This window comes from Aspergillus mulundensis, assembly GCF_003369625.1.
Source record: "Aspergillus mulundensis strain DSM 5745 chromosome Unknown scaffold_5, whole genome shotgun sequence".
Lineage (NCBI taxonomy): Eukaryota > Fungi > Ascomycota > Eurotiomycetes > Eurotiales > Aspergillaceae > Aspergillus > Aspergillus mulundensis.
The window spans coordinates 878,668-898,553 of NW_020797893.1; the positions used below are offsets into that span (position 1 = coordinate 878,668).

The following is a 19,886-nucleotide window of genomic DNA, read 5'->3' on the forward strand; positions in this document are numbered from 1 at the left end:
TAGTTATTTCTGATGCATTTATCCTCTTGGGTGAACTCGAGCACTGTTTTCCTTGCGAGCGATTCTCATTGATATCTTTATCCAAGCGTAACGCAATGAACGACATCAATCTTCCAACGCAGTCGGTAGCCCACGTCATGCCTCAAGCTCAAGACAGCAGAAAGCTGAAGGTATTCGGCCTTAAAGGACACTCCTAACTCCGGAGAAAGTGATTATTGAATTGCTAAGTAGCACTGGGTACCGTAGCCCAGCAAATTTCCCTCCTTCGATATGCCATTCCGCGGGTAAACTCTTCCATGATTAATAAAGGCCGAACCGGTTCTGCCAGCCATCCGTACGCGGATTCAAGATGATGCGATATGGAAACGGATTCGAATCGGTGGTGGTTATAGGGGGTATGTGATCTTTATCGCGGTTGACCACGGCCAGGATCTTGAGCGCAGCCTTTTGCAACATATTCTCCATTGCTTTGCGGACCTTTGCGCGTTCTAGTTCGCGAGAATGTTAGCCAGATGCATCGTCATCCAAGATTAGTCCAAACATACCCGATTCCGTCCGTGGAGTAGCAACCGTCACATCTAGGTTCCACACCTCCCAGCAAACCTCTTCCTCGCCCTTCCCCGCCAAGCCAGTAAACCACATGTTCGAGCGCCTGCGCTTCTTTTCGTAGAATTCGACGGCGATGCGCCCGCGCACGCCGCTTGAGTCATGGGCCCCGGGGGCAGACGAGGAGTGCTGGCGGACTAGCGAGCTGATGCGCGAGTCGATGAGCGTTTCTAGATCTACGTCGTTGATGGCGGGGAGCGTGAAATCGAGCACGTCGAATGTGGTTGGGCGGATTGATGGGAAGTATCGGTGGAAGAAGATTAGGTTGAGGACGCCTGGAACGACGTATAGTCAATCAGTAAGGAAAATGGAAGTTCGGCATCTGCTATGTGAGAACTGCCACGGACCTTTTAGCACGTCCCTGACTGTTGTCGTGTCGGCGAAGATCTCTAGGAAGTACTCTGGAGGGGTTTTGCGGGGCTCCATTGGGACTTCGAGGGGGGTGGCGGGGAGGATGAAGAGAGAGTGAGACAGAGGGCGGAGGAGCGACGTGGATATAGATTAAGCGGAGAGATGTAAGATCTGTAGAATGGGTTGACTGCCTGAGTCTCTGAGTCGGTCTGAAGAGAGGTGGTGGTGTGGTTTCGGTATATGAGTATGACGGAGAGCTGGTCGGGGGATAGCTTGCGGTCCCGCTACGTGGGGGGAAGATAAGCCGGTTGGAGTAAACAAGAAAGCTAGGTTTGGGGGGTCGGAAGAGGCGGCAAGTAGAGTCAGACTAGTCCATATAGATAGGAGCTCATGAAGAATTGAGAATATAAGGAGAATGCATGGTGGTGTGTGGTGAAGGACGCTTTGTCTTGTCAAGGAAGAAAGGGACAGGGAATCAGCTGCCCTGCCATGTCCGGGGAATGGATTCCATCTGACAAAATTACAGCGAGTGCCCCGCTATCAGCTCGGTATTATTGATTTCCATTACATAGCGGGTCCCGTGACCTCAGCATCCTGTGCAGCACAGTTGAAAGTAACTCCGAATTGGAGGGTGGTATACAGGACCAGCAGTAGGCAAGGCCATGATGAACGCAGAAAGTCAGTAAGCCTCGGAGGTGGGGAGCCTGTGCTCTCAATGTCAGGACCACACTGCTCACCTAGCGAGCACTGTCGTCCACATCCCCTTATCATAAGGCAATCGACCGGGTTAGCCGAGGCCGCTGGAACTGGCCATTCTCCGACCGCGATCGCCATCAATGACTTGTCACGTCCACCTCTGTCTCGCTCCATCTTTCCAACCACCGCGTTGCTCCTCTTCTTCAACAATTACTCAAGTTATATAATGAACTGCATTGGCCAAACACTGGATTGAAGCTAAACCCGACCCCTTCGCTCCACCATGATCAGTGCTTCGAGGCGCTGGTTCCGGCGCAATCGCAAGACCCTCGCAATCGGCACGGGCGTCATCGGTGTGGGCTACCTCGCAGGCCAATATGTACTAGGCAAGATTTCTGAAGCACGGGAGCGTATGAGCAGTGACCGTATCGCTCGCGAGAAGTGCGTCATGTCCCTCCCCACTCTACTCGCATGGTCGGCGAATGCAGGCTGACTATTGTGCTCACCGCGCAGCTTACGGCGACGGTTCGAGCAGAACCAGACCGACTGTACATACACCGTCCTAGCATTATTGCCGACTGCGGCCGAGGATATATTGGAGGCTCTACCCGTGGAGGAATTGACGAAGGAACTGCAGAAGAAACGCGCGGAGCGGCTGGCCCGTCTCAACGCTGGGGAGGGGACGGCGACGGGGTCGGACATGAGCTCTGTTGCGCCTAGTCTATTGGAAGATGATCGCAAAAGCGTGTCGAGCGAATCGTTCCTGCGTACTAGTCAACTCGGGGAGTCGACTGTCGAAGGGGATGCGCCCCAACCGAAGCGGAATAAGACGCAGCTTTGGAATGAGGTTAAGATTACCTGTACGTCTTTCTTTCATCTTTGCTGCAGCCAGCCTATGAATGGACCGATCAGTCAATGGGGCGTTTTCTTTTCCCTGCGGAACTGACAGGGTTTAGCTATTACCCGCGCATTTACCCTCCTATACACCCTGTCCCTGTTGACAATCTTCACGCGCGTCCAACTTAATCTTCTCGGTCGCCGGAACTACCTTTCAAGCGTGATATCCTTGGCTACACCCGCAGACTCGTCAACAATTAGGTTAGAGGACCATGATGATGACTTGACCCAGACGCTCGGAAACGATTTCGAGACCAACCGACGGTACCTTGCATTTAGCTGGTGGCTGCTCCACCGTGGCTGGAAGCAATTGGTGGAGGAAGTCCAGGCCGCGGTCGTGGAAGCGTTTGGGCCTCTTAACCCCAGGGATGATATTACGTTTGACAAACTGTCGGAATTGACCCTTCAGGTTCGTAAGAAGATAGAAGGTGCCACCGAGGAAGACAGGAAGTATGTTGCCTTATGCGCCCTAGCACCTGAGCGCAACAAGATATTTACTGACCCTGCTTGAAGACACCGAAAATGGCTACCTTATCTGCTTCCTCCCCGAGAAGAGGAGGACCACTTGCTAGACGAGTCCGGCGTCCTCGGGGTCACAGAACCCTCAACACCTCAGACAGCGGCGACGCTGCGACATCTCCTCGATGAGACGGCTGATCTGATCGACTCCCCCACATTCACTCGTGTTCAGATGCTCCTTAACAACGAATGCTTCGAAACGCTGATACAACAGTGCAAGATGGATGCGTTCAAATCCGCAGGGCCGGTGACAGCCCCTCAATCATTCACGTCTGTCGCCACGGTAGTTCCGATCAGGGAGAATTCGGAACTCAAGACGAAGCTAGCGAATGTCCTTGCCGTACTTGCTCGGCAAGCTCATACCATTGGCAACGGGACGTCTCCGCCGAACATCTATGTAAGTGCGATGGATCAAGGTGTACGGGAGCTTGAGGCGTTCGCGGCGGTGGTGTACAGTTCGAACTTTGATTCCGAGCTTCTCGGCGCTGGATCGGGTACCAACTCTTCCAACGCAACGGCTGCAGTTCCAGGCTCTGCTTCCTCATCGCCGGTGATAGTTGGCCGGGACGACCGACGCGCCGAGGACTCAACAACTACGACGAATACTGACGATAACGACTTGGAGAAGGCATGGGGAAGAGCTGTGGTAGAACAGCCAAGCGGCGGTCCGACTGCATAGGCTAACGATAAGCCTCCGAATACAGATAGTTTTATTGACGGAACATGACAATGATACCATCTGCTCTCTTCGGATTATTAGCAGAGTCGGTGATTGTAATAGTATCTTCCTAGCTGAATGCACGAATTTTGCGGCATAATCGGGTTGACCGGAGGCCCCAGCAGCTTTTTAATGTTTACCAATCGTGGTCAGACGAGCGGACTAGCTTATACAGAGTAGACTGCCTTGGGCGTACAGTAGACAGTACTCAGTGGTACGGTGTGCAAATTTGCAACAGATAGATCTGAACTCGATCTTAGGCTGTTACATAATAGCCGCGAGATCTTGCGGGGAAGCCGAGTAACCGACGGGGCCAGGGTGTTCGTCGGGGAAAGGGACTTTGTCCACCGGTGGGCGGGTGGGCACGAGGGGTCCGAGGGCAAGCATTGCCAATCCTTACAATTGAGTTGCACGGAATGCTTAGATGCTTGGATGTATGAAACACCAAGTCACACAGTACAGTCACTGTCCAGAGGAGTCAGCGATTACTATTTCTTTGATGTGGAGTGGGTTCCTTTCAGCTGGACCATCACTAGCCTGTTCCTCCAGAAGATCCTTGCCTGCTTCTGATGGTGCAGCTTTGTGATCTTCAGGCTGTGATGATGTTTGTTTGCCATCAGCATCGGAATTTTTGGAATTTTTGGAATTTCTTTAATCCATATTAATTCCTTTATAAAGCATGTGCTGCTCCCTGCTTCCTTTCTTTTTTTTTTTTGCTCTCTGCAGCTCCTTTCAGCCCCTCCCCCGCGGATTGTGAATTATTGTCATCCCTTTTGTTCAGCTAGGGCTTCCTGTTAACTCCGGAGTAGTAGCCCTCAATCTCCGAGCTCGGCCGGAAGCCGACACCGGCCTGTATTTCTCCAAATTCCACCCCGTGATTCACTGTAACACACCGGGCTTTCTTTTAAATTGTCTTTCTCTTCTGACTCATTGATCTGTTGCTTTTAAACCACCTTCGCCCAGTTCCCAGCGCCAGACTCAGGCCGCATCACGGACATCATGGGTTTCCTGGGTACGTGCTATACCGACTCCTGCTATTGATCAGGCGCTGATATACAGATCGCGAATAGGAAAGAGCAACGATCCTTCGCGCGAAAAGGCCGACGAGGCGCAGATGAGCATGGAATCGCCCCAGCCTGGTGATCTCCCTGCGCTCACCTCAACCACGGAGCGCAAGCTGATGGCCAAGGTGGATTGGCACGTCGTCCCCTTTCTGTGCATTATGTATCTGCTTGCCTTTCTGGACCGGTACGAGCTTCCATCTTCAACTGTCGCAAAACCCAGAAACACAATTAACATGACCTTGCTTTTAGAGTCAACATAAGCAATGCTGCAGCCCTGGGCATGGAAGACGATTTGGGCATTGCCGAGGGAACAAAGTACAACACAGCCTTGACCATTTTCTTCATTCCCTACATCATCTTCGAAATACCCTCCAACATTCTGCTCAAGAAGTTGCGGCCTCATGTTTGGTGTATGTATCAAAGGGTGCTCTCTATGTGGGTTATGGCAGCGCTAATCGATGCAGTGTCCATGTGCATGTTCTTGTTCGGCGTTGTCACAATCTGCCAGGGCTTGGTCACAAACTGGGGTGGACTGATGACTACGCGTTGGTTTCTGGGTAGGTTTAATCACATCGGACCAACACCTCAGTGGCTAACGATGAGATGTAGGTATGTTTGAGACTGGCATGTTTCCTGGATGTGAGTGATTACCCCACTGTTGTCCGACTCGAACATTGTGTAACAGTTCCCAGGTTTCTATCTACTCGGAATGTGGTACAAGCGCAGCGAGGCCCAGAAGCGATTTAGTTTCTTCTTCAGTTCTACTTCGTTGGCCGGTGCGTTCGGTGGTTTGCTCGCTAGTGGTCTAGGAAAGATGGACGGTGTCCGCAACCTTGCAGGATGGCGATGGGTTTTCATCATTGAAGGCTTGATCACTGCCGTGGTTGCAATCATCTTGTTCTTCTTCCTCCCGGATTTCCCTGAAGAGGCCAAGTGGCTCACCGACGAAGAGCGCAACTACATGCGAGCAAAGTTGGCCCAGGATTCCGGAGAGGCTGGAGATGACACCCACATGGGCTGGCGCGAGGTTCTGGATGTTTTCAAAGATTGTGAGTCACCCGTTCTGTTGAATGGATGCGAAGTTCGTGTGTTCTGACATCTTTTACCAGACAAGATTTTCATTGCTGGCTTGGCCTACTTTGGACAAGTTGTCACAGCTTATGGTTAGTTCTCTCCTTCAAGCTCGAATCTAAAGATGTACTGGCAGCTAACCTCCCTCAGGATACGCTTACTTTGCGCCAACTATCATCAAGTCCTACGGCTATGGGCGTGAGTTTTTCCCCTTTCCTCGTCCTGTCACCGTACTAACCAACTTCGAGAAATCCAAACCCAACTGTACTCGATTCCCCCATGGGCTACAGCTTTTGTATTTTCCATGTGCATCGCATATCTATCCGACAAATTCCGACACCGTTTCGCATTCACCATTATCCCCATGTTGATCTCCATGGCTGGATTTGGTATCCTCTTGAACGTACACAACAACCGCGATGTCCAGTATGGTGCGTTATTCCTGGTCACGTCGGGTTGTTACAGCGCAATGCCTGTCGTCGTCTGTTGGTTTGCTATGAACCTAGGTGGCCATCGACGGCGCAGTGTTGGAACTGCTTGGCAGATAGGGTTCGGCAATAGTAAGTGGTCCCAGCACCTTGCTGCACGTTGCAGTACCACTAACATGCATTGAAGTTGGTGGTATCATCTCTACGTATTCGTTCCTCGCGAAGGATAAGGTAAATCACTATCACACCGGCTTCAGCATCGGTGTATCCTTCCTTGCCTTTTCTTGTGCCTGCTGCTGCGTCTACTTCGCGGCGCTGTGGCATCAGAACCAGAAGAAGGCCGAAGTCCTGGCGAGTGGTGATCCTATTCATCTTGATGAGGACCAGAAAGCTTTGGGCGACCTGGCGACAAAGTTCCGTTATGCGTACTAGGGGTTGGAAAGGGTTTAATGAAGTTACGATGCTCTAACTAGAGTCCTGAAGGCCATGATAGGGCTAGGGCTTAGGCCATGGCCCATACATCCACAGAGATTAATACATAACGATGTGCCAGCATATATGCCAGCATATCTTCTAAATCAATGAAAAAAGTTATCCCGATGTTCTCACAAAAAATCCACTCCATTTTTGAATTGTCATGTCGATGCGTTGCTGTTGGGCTCGGTAAACAGAGAAGGACCCGCACGTGACGTATCACCTGACTAGGGTTTGTGACGCACACAAGCTTAAGTAGCTCTTCCGCTCCCGCAGGTCCATCCTTTCTTCCACCCATCTTTCATCCTCGCAGAAGTGTGAGTACCAGCTCTTCCACCCGCCGCAATGGCTACGATTATCCTATCAAACAGTTGACTAATTGCTTACTAGCCCATCTACGAAGATGAGAGCCAAGTGGAGAAAGAAGCGCGTTCGCCGTCTCAAGCGTAAGAGAAGAAAGATGAGGGCTAGAAGGTGAGCTCATCAACCCGAATCTCAGAAATTGGGCGCAATTGGTTCTAATTTCCTCACAGCAAATAAACAACTCGCCCCATCCATCTCAGCTTCTCATGTTAAGCTCGGTGTTGAGCGCTGAACACGACAAGAATTGACGACGTCACGATGATGATTTTCCGGTTATGATCGTTTCGTGGTTCGCCTCCCCCAATGAGGCCTGCCTGGTCTGCAACATACAACTGCTTTTACAATAAATACATCATCGATTTCGGAACCCGCCGTTCAACTGGACCTTCACAACACAAATGATTGCGAATCTCCATCCAATTCCGCGGATTCATCAACAATCTCGATTGCTTGTCAGGCTAGGTGGGGTTATACTCGGAGGGGTCAATGTGTCTAGTGGGATTGGGAGGAATCAGTGAAAGACTGACGGATTCCTTGTTACGAAATCACTGGTTTCTTTCGAGTTTGTCATGGGGACTGGTCAATTTACCTCCATCTCAGACATTGACTTCGGTTGATGCACCTGAGATCTGGAGTCGTGGACGGTCTTCGAGAGTTTATTACCCTCAATTACGAAACAAAAGTTCGCAAACGCATCTTGATACCTTGTACATGTAGACTTGTAGACACAATCCGTAATCCTCGAAGGCTCAATGATTATCTCAAGTCATCGATCTATACAAGTCGCGAAACGGATTCTCGATCAAATATCCCATGAACCTTGTGTTCGCGCCGTGGGTTATGTCTTCTCCGCCTTTGTCTCACCGCTTTCACTTTTTTGTCAACTTTTTTTTTTGCAGACCTTTGCGCTCCACAGCCAACTACTCGACTCTTTGACACTTAAGAGACCCCTACAATGGCCTCCGACAAGGCTGAAAAGAAGCGCAAGCGCGCCTCAGACCGTCATGAACGCCCTACCAAGAAGCCTGCACTGGACCTACAAAGCCTGCCTCCACTATCTGCCAGCTTGATCCACGACGACAATGAGCTCGCCCCAGTACTGCGTACGCAATTCACCACTTCTTTCCTACTTTGATATCTCATGGGAGCAGTGCTGATAAATTTGTCATAGTCAACACCCCTGGTGTCACTTCACAACCCAACATCCGCCTAAACCCATACCTGAAAACCCGCAGCCACAGTTCTACCCATCATTCGGGCAATGATGGGATTGCATCGACAGAGTTACTGCTGCAGTCTTCTGAGCACCCGAAGCTGGACTTTATCGGCCGGGAAGCAAACGACGATGCGGACTCCCAGTTGAAGCACTACGTTGCCGTTGTGGACCCCGCGAGCAAGACATGGGAGTTTGTCGAGATCAGACGGGTCACGCTCCGCGGCGCAGTCCGGAAGGCTGCTGAGACGGAAGAAGAAGAGGAGGAGAGCGAGGATGAGGATACCGTATGCTCCCACTCTGCAGGAACTCAGTAGTAAAAGCGACTGACCAGCGTTCTTTTCCACAGAAAACCATGCGCGAGCAAAGAAACGACCTTACATACACCTTCGGTACTAAAAAATCCCGCAAGGCAACGCAATCCCAGGCCGAAAACGCCCAGCTCTCCAACGCGCCTTCCGGCACCGCAACAGCCGCCGAGTCCGCCCTCCTCAGTTCCATGCCGGCCGAATCCGCCCTCGACATTGCCGCCAAATCCGCCGCCGTGCAAGCCGAAGTCCAAGCCGCGAAGCCCCTGCCTCAAGCAAACCTCGACGCAAAACACCCCTCGGAAGTCTACCCGCTCGAAACCCTCATCCCCAACGGCAATGCCACCCTCCGCCAACTGCCCATCAAGGACTGGCAGGATACGATCTCCGCGGGTCTCACAGTCGCCACGACCTCGCGGTACGTCTCCTCGCGCATCGACGATATCGTCGAGTCCGGAAACACAACGTACCTCCAGATTCTGCGCTTCATCCTCGTTCTCCTCGAGCTTGCGCGCGCTCTACGCTCGGGCAAGGGCCGCGGCAACAAGCGCCTTCCCAGCCGCGACGACCTCCGCCGCATCCTCTCCGGCGGATCGAAATCCTCCTCAGACAACTCAACCGACGATCTCTCCTCCTCACAATCTACAATCCCCGACCCGATCATCGACGGCATCCGCCGCAAGTTCGCTCCAAATGGCTCAACCGTCTCCCCGAACGATATTTTGCTCCTCGAAACTACTATCTGCGCGCTGACGCTCCATCTCCCGCCTCAGCCTGTCAAGGATGGCGTTCCCACGCCAAATGGCGGCAATTCGCCTAATGAGATGGCCACGGACCCCTCCGATCTGCGCGATGATCTCCAGCTCGATAATGCGAAGATCACGCAGTATTTCCGCGAGTTGGGATGTAGGGTTGACAAGCCGAGGGAGACGGAGTTCGCTAAGTTTGGTATCCGGGGTGGAAAAGCTGAGGCTGCGACGAGGAGGGTTGCACGTCTCAAGATTCCCGTTGAGTTTCCGAAGGTTAGTCGGGCTGGGGGGAGTAGGAGGTAGATACGCAGGTTGCTTGTTAGTTGTTGAAACTAGTTGATGATATTATATGCAAGAGCTAAAAAGGGGTTCTTTCATGTGTCTATATTGGCGTTTAGAGACATTTACTTATTGTGAATACCAACAAAGTTAGTTAAGAAGTTGAAGTGACTTGAGGCCGTTCGTCTGATCGATCACGTGTTCACCTAGATCTTACGTGGATTGAAGGAGCTACAAGCTACAACGAGGAAGTTGAGGTTTGGAGTATGGACAATCCTGAATTGGACCCAATGTTAATGACGGGCCGGTCCTAATGAGCATCCATCATGATATGGCGAGATAGTTCCACCAATGCGTAATCCGCACTATGTAAGGAGTGGACGGGAGGGCTATATAGATTTGAGAATATATATACCACAACCCATTCGCCACCGCAAGCGACAATAGTCACTTAAGCGGCAGCGGCGACAGGGATCGGGCCACCGATAGGGTTAGCCGCGATCGAGCCGATGGGCTTTGCGTTTGCGTTCCCGGCCTTCATGCGAGGAACCGCAGCCTGAAACTCGCGTTCCACGGCAGCCTCGAGGGTTTCATTAGGCTGCATGTTCAGCTGGGAGTCGGTCCAAATAGGCTGGTTTTCGAGCTCGGCAGCTTCAACGCCAACGCCGACGAATCCGCCCATTGCCTTCCAGTCGCTTGCGCGCTTTATACCAAGGTCGTTCCAGACGGCGTTGACAGATTCGACGAGGTGGTCACGGAGGTCCTGGGTGTGGCCGGGAGTGGGGGTGATTCGGAGACGCTCTTCACCGCGAGGAACGGTGGGGTAGTTAATTGCCTGAACGTAGATGCCGTGCTCTTCAAGCAGCTTGTCCGAGGCCTGCTTGGCGAGTTCGGCATCACCGACGAGGAGAGGAACGATGTGAGACGGGTTGGGGATAACGGGAATATCCAAGTTCTTGAATGATTGCTTGACAGCGCGAGTGTGCAACTGCTGCAGGACACGATCTTGCTGGTGGCGGGACTGGTACTGGATGGCAGCATCGGCACCGGCCATCGTCGCCGGGGGTAATGAGGTAGTGAAAATGAACCCAGGAGCGAGGGAGCGGATGGTGTCAACAAAAGCGGCCGAACCAGCAATGTAACCACCAACGCATCCGTACGCTTTACCCAGGGTACCGGTAATGATGTCAATTCGGTCCATAACGGTGCCCTTGGTGCTGATGGGGTTCGCGGTGCCCTGAGAAGCATAAACCTCGTAGTCGAGATGCTCGGCAACTCCAGCACCGTGAGGTCCGTACATGCCAACGGCATGGACCTCGTCTAAGAACGTAATGGCTCCGTACTTGTCCGCGAGATCACAAATCGCCTCGATAGGAGCAATAGAGCCACACATACTGTAGACCGATTCGAACGCAATAATCTTGGGGATGTGGAGAGGAAGAGACGCAAGCTTCGCCTCAAGGTCGACCAAATCGTTGTGCTTGAATACCATCTTCTTCGCGCCGGAATGACGGATACCCTGAATCATCGAGGCGTGGTTGAGAGAGTCGGACAGAATCACGCAGTCGGGCAACTTGCTGCCCAGAGTCGCCAAAGTAGCGTCGTTGGCGACGTAGCACGAGCTGAAGACCAGAGCACCCTCTTTACCGTGGAGCTTAGCCAGGGTGTTCTCCAGCCCGACCGCATGTTGGTTGTGTCCGGAGATGTTACGAGTTCCTCCCGCACCGGCTCCGTAGGTATCGAGTGTCTTGTGCATAGCGGATAGCACTTCAGGGTTGCGACCCATACCAAGGTAGTCGTTCGAGCACCAGACGGTCACCCTCTCCTCCTTCGAAGTTGTATGAGCGCGTGGGAATTCCTGAGCGAGGCGGTTGATGTTGTTGAAGTAGCGGTACGACTTGTCCTGGTGCTTCTTCTGCAGTTCCGTATCGTAAAAAGCATTGTAGTCAAAAGGTGTGGCCGTAGGAGCACGAGGAGGGCCAGACACGGTAGCTGAGGCCGCGGTGTGGGAAGCGGTGGTCTTGGAAAGGCCAGGGTGGACTAGAGAAAAGGATTCGCTGTCAGTATGGTTTCTGCAATTGCGATAACGAAGCCAGAGACGTACTCTGCTGAGCCTCCTTGTGGAACTCAGTGCTCATATTGGCGCCATTTCCTCCCGTCGAGTGCAGCGCCCTCTTCCCCGGTGAAGCCCGGGTAGGCTTGGGGGCACCAGTACCAGGGACACCAGCCGCGGAGGAGGTGAACCGCTTGGTGCCGGTCATGCGAGCGCTCTGGACAGCGAGAGCCTTGCTCATGACCGGGCAGCGGCGAGCAATCCTCTGCAGATTGGTCATGGTACCACCACCGGGGCTGGTGCTGGGACGGGTAGCGGTAGCCAGCGAGCGAAGGGTGGTCGGGGAGCTGCGCTTGAGAAACGGACACATGGCCCGAGACTGCTGGAGAAGGGCCTCCATTGCGATGGACGTTGGGTAGAATCGATGGAGAGCAAGTGACAGAGCAATTGAGGATGGGGACGAAGAGGGTCAGACAGAAAACAGGAGAGGGGATCGGAGTCAGTAATTATACGCGGCGGCGACGGGATTCACATTTGGTGCAAATCTCGGCAGCCAAAGCCCGTGACTGTGACCGAGACCGAGACTGTGGGGTGAGCGGCGCCTTGCCGCTTCAGGGCTAGTGGCTGACATCCTGGGCTTTGTGATTGGAGGGCGCGGTCGGGCGACCTTGATCGAGACTTAAGTCTGAGTAATGGTGTAATCTTGGAATTACCAAGCGTATGCGTATCGATACTCTTAGTCAGAGACAACGCCGAGCTCTGCCCGCACTCGACCTGAAGCATGTCCCTGGGAAGACACTTGATACGGATTGAAGATATAAAAGTGTTATTATGGATTGTGTAAAGTGCCGCACTCGTGGGAGCGATTACGGACCATGGCCCGCCGGCCGCGGCTAATGCTTATGTGAAACAAATTCCGGGTCGCCGCCCGTGATACTCAGGCCACCTGCGAGGTCGGGGATTGTACTCGGTAACAAGCGCCACTCTCGAGTACTCTGTCTGTTCATTACGCAGAAAGTACTCCCTATAGCTGCGAAATTATAAGTACAAGCGAGCTCTCAAGATGTATGCATGTGTGCGAACAACATGTCTAATACCTGTCACGTCCAACTGACATCATGCCGAGTTCCACCCTCCTTGCGGAACTGCACATCAAATCGCCATCTTTGTCTTTGACATATGATAATGTTAATACAGACCAAATATAGGTTGCCCCAGAAGAAGGTAAAGGAAAATATGATAGTGAAACAAGACCGAAGAAATGGCACAGTAGGGAAGGAAAGCCGAGGTGACCAGAAGAAAAAAAACGCCGTCATGCATCAATAACAACAGATAATCAACAACTCGTCAGTTTTAACTACCCAAGCCCCCGTCGCCGTCTATTAGACGTAGTCGTTCTTTGGTTGTCTTCGCTCGTTTGGCCATCCCCTTCCCCCCTCGGCCACGCCCTCGCTTGGGAATAGGTGTGCCAACCGAGGGTGTTCCAACGTTTTCTGCCGTTGATACAGGTGTCGCAGCTCCTGATGGTTTGGCACTAGCATCATCGAAATTTCCTTCGCCTATAATTGAGGGGTTAGGACTGCGCTCGTTTGCTGTCTCTTGGGTCGTCGGAAACATACCTTCGTGATACATATCATCCAGTGTAACATCTCTCTTTCTCTTCTGGGCATTCTTCTTGCCGCCCTTGCCAGCACCAAAAGTTTCACCTCGCTCGAGAGCTTCCCGTTCCTTCTGCTCAATAAGCTCCGCTTGTTCGTCATCAGCAAGCCACATAGCAATGTCCTTGGTCTTGCTATCGCGGTTGCGTGTGTTGAAGTCAACACCGCCGGCTGCACCACCGGAAATGACGACTCGTTGCACCTCCTCTTTCTGCAAGGCTCGCTTACGAATGCGCTCCTCGATAGTGGAACGAGTGATGAGTCGGTACACAGTGACCTGTCTGGTTTGACCAAGACGATGAGCTCGGTCCATGGCTTGCGAGTCGATCGTCGGGTTCCAGTCAGAGTCGTAGAAGATGACAGTGTCGGCGGCAGTCAAGTTGATACCCAGACCACCAGCGCGTGTGGACAGAAGGAACACGAAGATATCGGGGCGTTGTTGGAAGTCAGCCACCGTGTCTCGGCGATCCTCCAGTTTGGTGCTTCCATCCAAACGGCAATACTTGTAGTTGCGGTAGGTCAGGTACTCCTCCATGAGGTCAATCATGCGCGTCATCTGGAAGTAAAGGAGCACACGGTGGCCTCCTGCTTTCAGTTCGCGTAGGAGTTCATCTAGCTTGGCTAGCTTGCCAGAATCTGTAACGAATCGTCGCATTGAAGGAACCTCGATGTGGGTGTAGCGACCCTTGGTTGAAAGTGGCTCGGGCAACATCGGAGGAAGAGAGTAAGGCGTAGGATCCAGCTGCTGCTCGATGATTTGCTCTTCCATGGCCTTGGAAGGAGTGCCGAACAAGGCATGCTGAACAGGAATGTTGAATAGGGCATCCTCCGTCTCTCTGGAGGCCCCTTGGCCTGAGGACATAAGAGTGATCGGGGGTGCCGATGCAGCAGGCCCGGCACAAGGCTCAATGACGTTGAGGCCCTCTTGTTCAAAGACTGACCGAGAGACAGTCATGAGTTGACGCATGTACCCTTCCTCTGCGATATCGTGTACAGCCTGGCGGTCGTTACGTTCGGCAATGTTGAATAGAGTGTGGGCCAATGCTGCAGACAAAGATTCATCTTCATCATAAACTACGTTGAGCCGGGACAACCTGTTCGTCCGTGCGCGCCGACGGACGGCACGCTCGAATACACCTTGATGAGAATAGTCAAACGCCTCTCCGGCCGAGGTATCCACAAATCGCAAGAAGGAAAATGCACCGTCATCCTCCACGCTCTGCTTGATATTTTCCGGCGTGAAAATGTTCATCATGTGCGACAAATACTTGGCACAGAAGCCGGCTTTTGAGTTATTAGGTCCTGGCATATCGACGCGGCCGTCAGACTTGCAGAGTATTCGTGGCACTGGGAACTCGATCAGGTTGCGGGTCGAGTAGGCGACGTCAACGCTGTGACCCTCTCTCACAAAAGAAGCGGTCTCTGCAAAGTGTGCAAGAGAGAAAGGTGACTTGGTTTCAGCCCGTTCAAACAGATCGGGATGGTTGCAAACCTTACGAAATTGCATAACCAAATTCATCAGCGTTGTGCTGTCTGTTTCGTCACCGACGGCAGCCTTCTCAATGAGATCCATGATACTGACGCGGTTTCGTAGATTGGCGTAGAGAGCACGCTGACGGTACGTAAGATCACAGAAGACGTCCTTTTCGACCTTGTCACCGAGCTCCTGTTGGACGTGCTTCTTAACACGACGTAACATGAAAGGCTTCAAGATCATATGTAGACGCCTGAGTTGGTCCTCGTTGAGCTTCGTATTACTTTGTGCATGAGACTCGATGTCCTTGGAGAACCATTCGCTGAACTCGTCGTGGGAGTCAAAAAGCGTGGGCATGATAAAATGGAGAAGAGCCCACAGCTCCTGCATGTTGTTTTGAATGGGAGTACCGGTCAGAAGAAGACGGTTACGGCAGTGGAAGCCAAGGAGACTCTTCCAACGCGAACTTTGGGATGATTTGATGGCCTGGGCTTCATCAAGAATCATATACTGCCACTTGACTTTCTGGAAATATTGCGAGTCAAGAACCACTAGTTGGTAGGAAGTCACGAGTACGTGGAACTCTGATTCCTTGGTGTAGGTGATGTGCTTGCGATCCCAGAACTTGCGGAGAATCTTGCGGTCTTTCGAGTTACCCCAGTAAGGCAGAACCTTGATATTGGGAACGAATTTGGTGATTTCTTGCTGCCAGTTGTGAAGGGTTGATGCCGGCGCAATAACCAGGAAGGGACCCCAGATGTTATGGACTTCGGCGAGATAAGCCATAACTGAGATGGATTGAATTGTCTTACCGAGACCCATCTCGTCTGCTAGGATACCGTTGATGCCCTGCTCGTACAAGTTGACGAGCCAGTTCAGGCCCTTCAACTGGTATTCCTTTAGTTTTGCCGTAAGCATTGTAGGCTGCGAGATCTCAATATCGCCCAAACTCGTGGGGTTCTGGAAGTTCAGTTCGCTATCATCCATCGTGTCCATGGTGCTCTTATTAGGGTCATCAAAGGCACGCGCTCTCTCCTGGGCCTGTTGAACCGCGTTCTGAGCATTGGCCATGGCAGCCTGCCGAAGGGCGGTGTCGTCCTCTGCGTCGAAGTCAAGGTCCTCGAAATTGGTGACCTTCGCACCAACGGCAGGGGTCAAGTCCATGGCATCAGCCCCCTCCACACCTGCGTCCCCAGGCTCCCCGTCTGCTCCTGGAATCTTGCGACCAATAAAGTGGGAGTACAACTCGGTCTGGGAGATGAGGAAGTTGAGCTTGCGCTTCTGGCGATTAGCCTCGCGCTCGGCCTCTGCCCTCTTCGCTGACTCAAGTTCTTGCTTCTCTGCGAGACGGCGCAGATCACGCTCTTCACGTTCGTTCCGTTTCCAGAACGACATCATTTCACGCATCGTCCGTTTGGCGCGTGCCTGAGTATCCTTCATACTCTTATTGGTACGCTCCTGCCATTTGCGAGACTGCTTGCTGGCTAGCTGGGCCGTCTTGCGCAAATTCTCTTGCCGAGTGCTCAGAGAGTTGACTTTGGTGCGGTAGACTTTGGGAATATCTTTACGTGCGATATCCCTCCAGATCTGTTCGTAGATCTGGTTGTAGCCCTTCGACTCATAGGTAGACATGGGAATAGGTGTGGCTTCTTTGGAGCGACCGCCCTTGGCATCCTTCTTGAGGGCCTCCTTTCGTGGGTCCTCCCTTGGAGCAAGAGGCAGAGGCTCATCGTTTTCCATAGCAGCATAGGCAGCCTCGGCAGCGTCCTTTTCGGCTTGCTTCTGCTCTTTTGACTTTTTGGGTCGTGTGACGGGGCCGCCGCGACCGGACTTGCGCCTTGACGGAGAGCTTCGGCCAATGTGGAAGGAACTGGTGGTCCCTCCTTCAAGGTTAGGTGCCAACGGGGTGACCTCGCCAATCTCTTCTGGAGAAGTAACGCCTTCCAAGGCCCGTTTCGTGGTTTTGATTTTCCTCTGGGCACGTTCTGCTTCCCGCAGGAACTTGGCTTTCTCAGCAGAGTCCTGGGTCTCGTTTGCCTTGAGCTCTGCTTCAAGCTTTTTCTGCATTTCCAGCCGCACGGTATTCTCTCGTCGGCGTTTGCGCTGCATGTCTTTCTTGCGTTCTTTCTCATCCTGTACTTCCTTCGCCTGAACTTCGGCGATGACGGAAGCTTCGTTTGCATATCGGAATCGCTCCGTGCCCGCATTGGCTTGTCTCGCGAACGACTTGGTAAGTGTATAGAGATAATTGTGGCGGCGACGCTAATTTTTAGTCAGACAGGGTTAATTCAGAAAGTGGATAGAACATACCTTGCGCCTGATGCCCTCGGTACGTTCCAGATCTAAGGCGCGCCTCTTCCCTTTAAGGAGATACCGTTCTTGTTCTTGTTCAAAACCTGGAGCTTCCACATCGCTCTTGTCTGCATTGTCAATTTCGACCATGTATTTGTTGACCATTTCCGTTTCCTTTTCTGACATAATTCGGCGAGGGGGCCGCATGATCTTGGGAGGTTCCGCGACACCGTTCGCCGAGATGTCGTTCGTTTTCGGATCCTTCTCAGTAACGCGTCGACGCCTGTCCGTGCTAGGTTTCTTCTCTAATCTTGAGGACGAAGCGGGTGGAGCTGGCTCGATATCTCTTACTCTGGGGTTAAAAGCGACCGGTGGAGGAGGACTCAGGCTTGTAGTAGCATTGACTGATGGCGCAGCTGAATGGATCGAACCTAGTCCAGGTGGAGGGGACTGTCTTTTAGGAGGAGCTTGCTCTTCGGTGGGCCCTGAAAGGATGCTAGCAAACGACATTGGGTCCGCGGCGCGAGCAGGTTTCTGTTAGTAGAGAAGATTTGTTAGCATTGAAATAAACAAGATGGGATTTCGGGGGCGGTTGAATGATGGAGAAAGTAACGTACAGCTTCCCTCGGAGGTGAAGCCGCTCTCGGCTCACGCATCATAGAGTAGGGAGGAACTCCATGGCTCATTGAGAAATGTGCCTCCGGCTCTTTCTTAGGCGACACCACATGAGCATGGCTGTCCGGACGACTAGAGGGATGGGCGTGGGACGGCGTAGAGGGCCCGTATGGGGATGCGCCACTACCGGGCAACAGGGAGCCAGAGTAAGGTCGGGGAAGGTATTGCGGAGTCCCTGCGGCTGAATGTGCTTGGTACTGCGGCGACGGATCGGATGGATGCGGCGGCTGGGGTGCACCGCCGTTCAATGGTGGTAGAGACCCTGGCATAGGCGTAGGCGCATGTGAATAGTGAGGGCTCCGCGCGAGGTTGGGTTGCGGGAAGGCAGGGGGCGTTTGAGGCGGGTGTTGCTGGTACTGCTCATTGCTCGGGTAGAAATGACGCGGTTTATTCGAGGGCGAATAGGCAGCGTACCGAGACTGCTGAGTCGGAGACTGGGGGTGATACGGCGGAGCCCCGGTCATGGTGGTAGCCGCGAGTGTCCGAAACGCGGCGGCGATATTCGAAGACAGGGACTACCGTTGCCGATGGAAAGGAAACAATTGAGGTGGAAATCAGTTGTTCATGTGTTTGCCCAGGATAGCTAGCCAACTGGCGCCCACGCGCAGGAAGGCAGGGAGTCCAGTCCGTCCCGTCAAGGGAGCGATCACGCGTCCGGTAGTCGTCAGCGTCGAGCTATCTGCTTGTAAGTATAGGCCTGCGATGATGAGAATTGCGGACGTCGAGGTGGGTGTGGATGGTTTCGAGAATTAGGATGGACACATTATTGTCATAGGCGGATGAAGGGAGTGGAGGATGGGACGAAGCAGGCGAAGAAAATGAATGAATGAGATGGCAGGAGTTCGCCTTACCGGGTTTGCCAGGAATCTTCTTCGGGAGGGTCTGGCTCTAGTGTCTGCTCGTCTCGTGTGGTGAACCAGCGAATCGTCGCGGGTCAGCCGTGATCGGAGATCAGAACACTCAGGCTGAAGCCATGCGTCTTCCGTATTGGTACACTGACAACGTGAAGATAGGACGAGAGGGGCGATGAGACGAAAGGTGAATGGGGAAAAGTTGGCGTTGGAGGTGAGTCTGGTGATAAGTGACTGTACTGTAGGAGGGAGAGCAAGAGGTGAAGAGAGAGGGGATGGATGAGCTGGGCGTTGGAGAAGAGCTGATGCTGGTGAGGAGGCCCAGTGGTTCGTCCTCGTGCTGCTGGGATCGAGAACTGCGCTGCCCCTTTGCCTAACCCGACTTTTCTTCCTCTTCGCTCGTCGGCTTCAACGAGCTCGGCGATCCAGTCCCTGTATTTGTATTTCACGTATCGCTCTCTCTACAGCAAACACTGTTGGTTTGCAACCCGCCTATACTGCCAGTGCTGTCAACAGCTCCATCTGCAGGTCGACTTTTCAACTGCATTATTCCCGTGCTTTCTCATTTGGCATCTCACTGCCACTCTCTGACTACTTACTCATCCTGCTAGCAGACACTGAGGCGGGCGAAAACCTATACAGCGGCTGATCGCCCTTCCTCCGCGTCATTGGCCGGAACGTAAGATACGTTACAAGATCTACTAGCATCGCCAAATATTACATCGCCAGATTCCAAGACTTTGCAAAAAGCCCCAGACCAGTCACCTAATGTAATAAGATCATGTGCAATGGTTGCTTGGAAAACGCGACTGCAGGTCGAGGGCTGTTTGGTGCATTGGAGCCAACAGACCGAAGCTGGATGAGCGCCAGGAAGCAAGAGGCGTGGAGATAAGAGGATTCAGTACAATTTGAGCCGACGAGCACGGCATCTTGGCAGTTCAGGCCTCGTGCGCAACCAGGTCTCTTGGTCTCAAGTCAAAACCCAACGCTGCGGCATACGCTGTCTACCCCTAGAGGTGAGACATCGTCGGTATGTCAATTGCTGCTGGCCGGTCTCAGGAGTCGGGAATCGCGAAACATCACCCGGGAAAAGCGTGGAGTTCCGAGAAGGCGCAGCGCATCCTGCATGGACGCGAGGGCCAAGCGC

At 52.8% G+C, this 19,886-nt stretch overlaps 6 protein-coding genes across 6 annotated transcripts; 3 read left to right on the forward strand and 3 right to left on the reverse strand.

Annotated features, from left to right (window-relative positions):
* Window positions 1-300: 300 nt before the first annotated feature.
* DSM5745_05634 (autophagy-related protein 101) lies at window positions 301-1,032 on the reverse strand (the record flags this gene model as incomplete). Its single annotated transcript, XM_026747650.1, has 3 exons — window positions 301-488; window positions 546-881; window positions 954-1,032. 3 exons carry the CDS (start codon window positions 1,030-1,032, stop codon window positions 301-303), a joined length of 603 nt encoding a protein of 200 aa, XP_026603482.1.
* Window positions 1,033-1,936: 904 nt separating this feature from the next.
* Window positions 1,937-3,748, forward strand: DSM5745_05635 (peroxisomal biogenesis factor 3; the record flags this gene model as incomplete). Its single annotated transcript, XM_026747651.1, has 4 exons — window positions 1,937-2,094; window positions 2,167-2,513; window positions 2,610-3,000; window positions 3,064-3,748. 4 exons carry the CDS (start codon window positions 1,937-1,939, stop codon window positions 3,746-3,748), a joined length of 1,581 nt encoding a protein of 526 aa, XP_026603483.1.
* Window positions 3,749-4,786: 1,038 nt separating this feature from the next.
* On the forward strand, window positions 4,787-6,782 carry DSM5745_05636 (putative MFS transporter; the record flags this gene model as incomplete). The annotated part of the gene is made up of 10 exons (XM_026747652.1): window positions 4,787-4,799; window positions 4,858-5,035; window positions 5,101-5,261; window positions 5,316-5,408; window positions 5,461-5,490; window positions 5,544-5,900; window positions 5,961-6,014; window positions 6,073-6,120; window positions 6,171-6,482; window positions 6,538-6,782. 10 exons carry the CDS (start codon window positions 4,787-4,789, stop codon window positions 6,780-6,782), a joined length of 1,491 nt encoding a protein of 496 aa, XP_026603484.1.
* A 1,360-nt stretch (window positions 6,783-8,142) lies between these two features.
* DSM5745_05637 (DNA-directed RNA polymerase I subunit RPA49) lies at window positions 8,143-9,760 on the forward strand (the record flags this gene model as incomplete). Its single annotated transcript, XM_026747653.1, has 3 exons — window positions 8,143-8,290; window positions 8,359-8,687; window positions 8,750-9,760. The coding sequence occupies 3 exons, from the start codon at window positions 8,143-8,145 to the stop codon at window positions 9,758-9,760; spliced, it is 1,488 nt and encodes a 495-aa protein (XP_026603485.1).
* A 427-nt stretch (window positions 9,761-10,187) lies between these two features.
* hemA (5-aminolevulinic acid synthase HemA) lies at window positions 10,188-12,189 on the reverse strand (the record flags this gene model as incomplete). The annotated part of the gene is made up of 2 exons (XM_026747654.1): window positions 10,188-11,776; window positions 11,841-12,189. 2 exons carry the CDS (start codon window positions 12,187-12,189, stop codon window positions 10,188-10,190), a joined length of 1,938 nt encoding a protein of 645 aa, XP_026603486.1.
* A 953-nt stretch (window positions 12,190-13,142) lies between these two features.
* ino80 (chromatin-remodeling ATPase INO80) lies at window positions 13,143-18,352 on the reverse strand (the record flags this gene model as incomplete). Its single annotated transcript, XM_026747655.1, has 4 exons — window positions 13,143-13,348; window positions 13,409-17,183; window positions 17,232-17,747; window positions 17,831-18,352. 4 exons carry the CDS (start codon window positions 18,350-18,352, stop codon window positions 13,143-13,145), a joined length of 5,019 nt encoding a protein of 1,672 aa, XP_026603487.1.
* Between the last annotated feature and the right edge of the window lie 1,534 nt (window positions 18,353-19,886).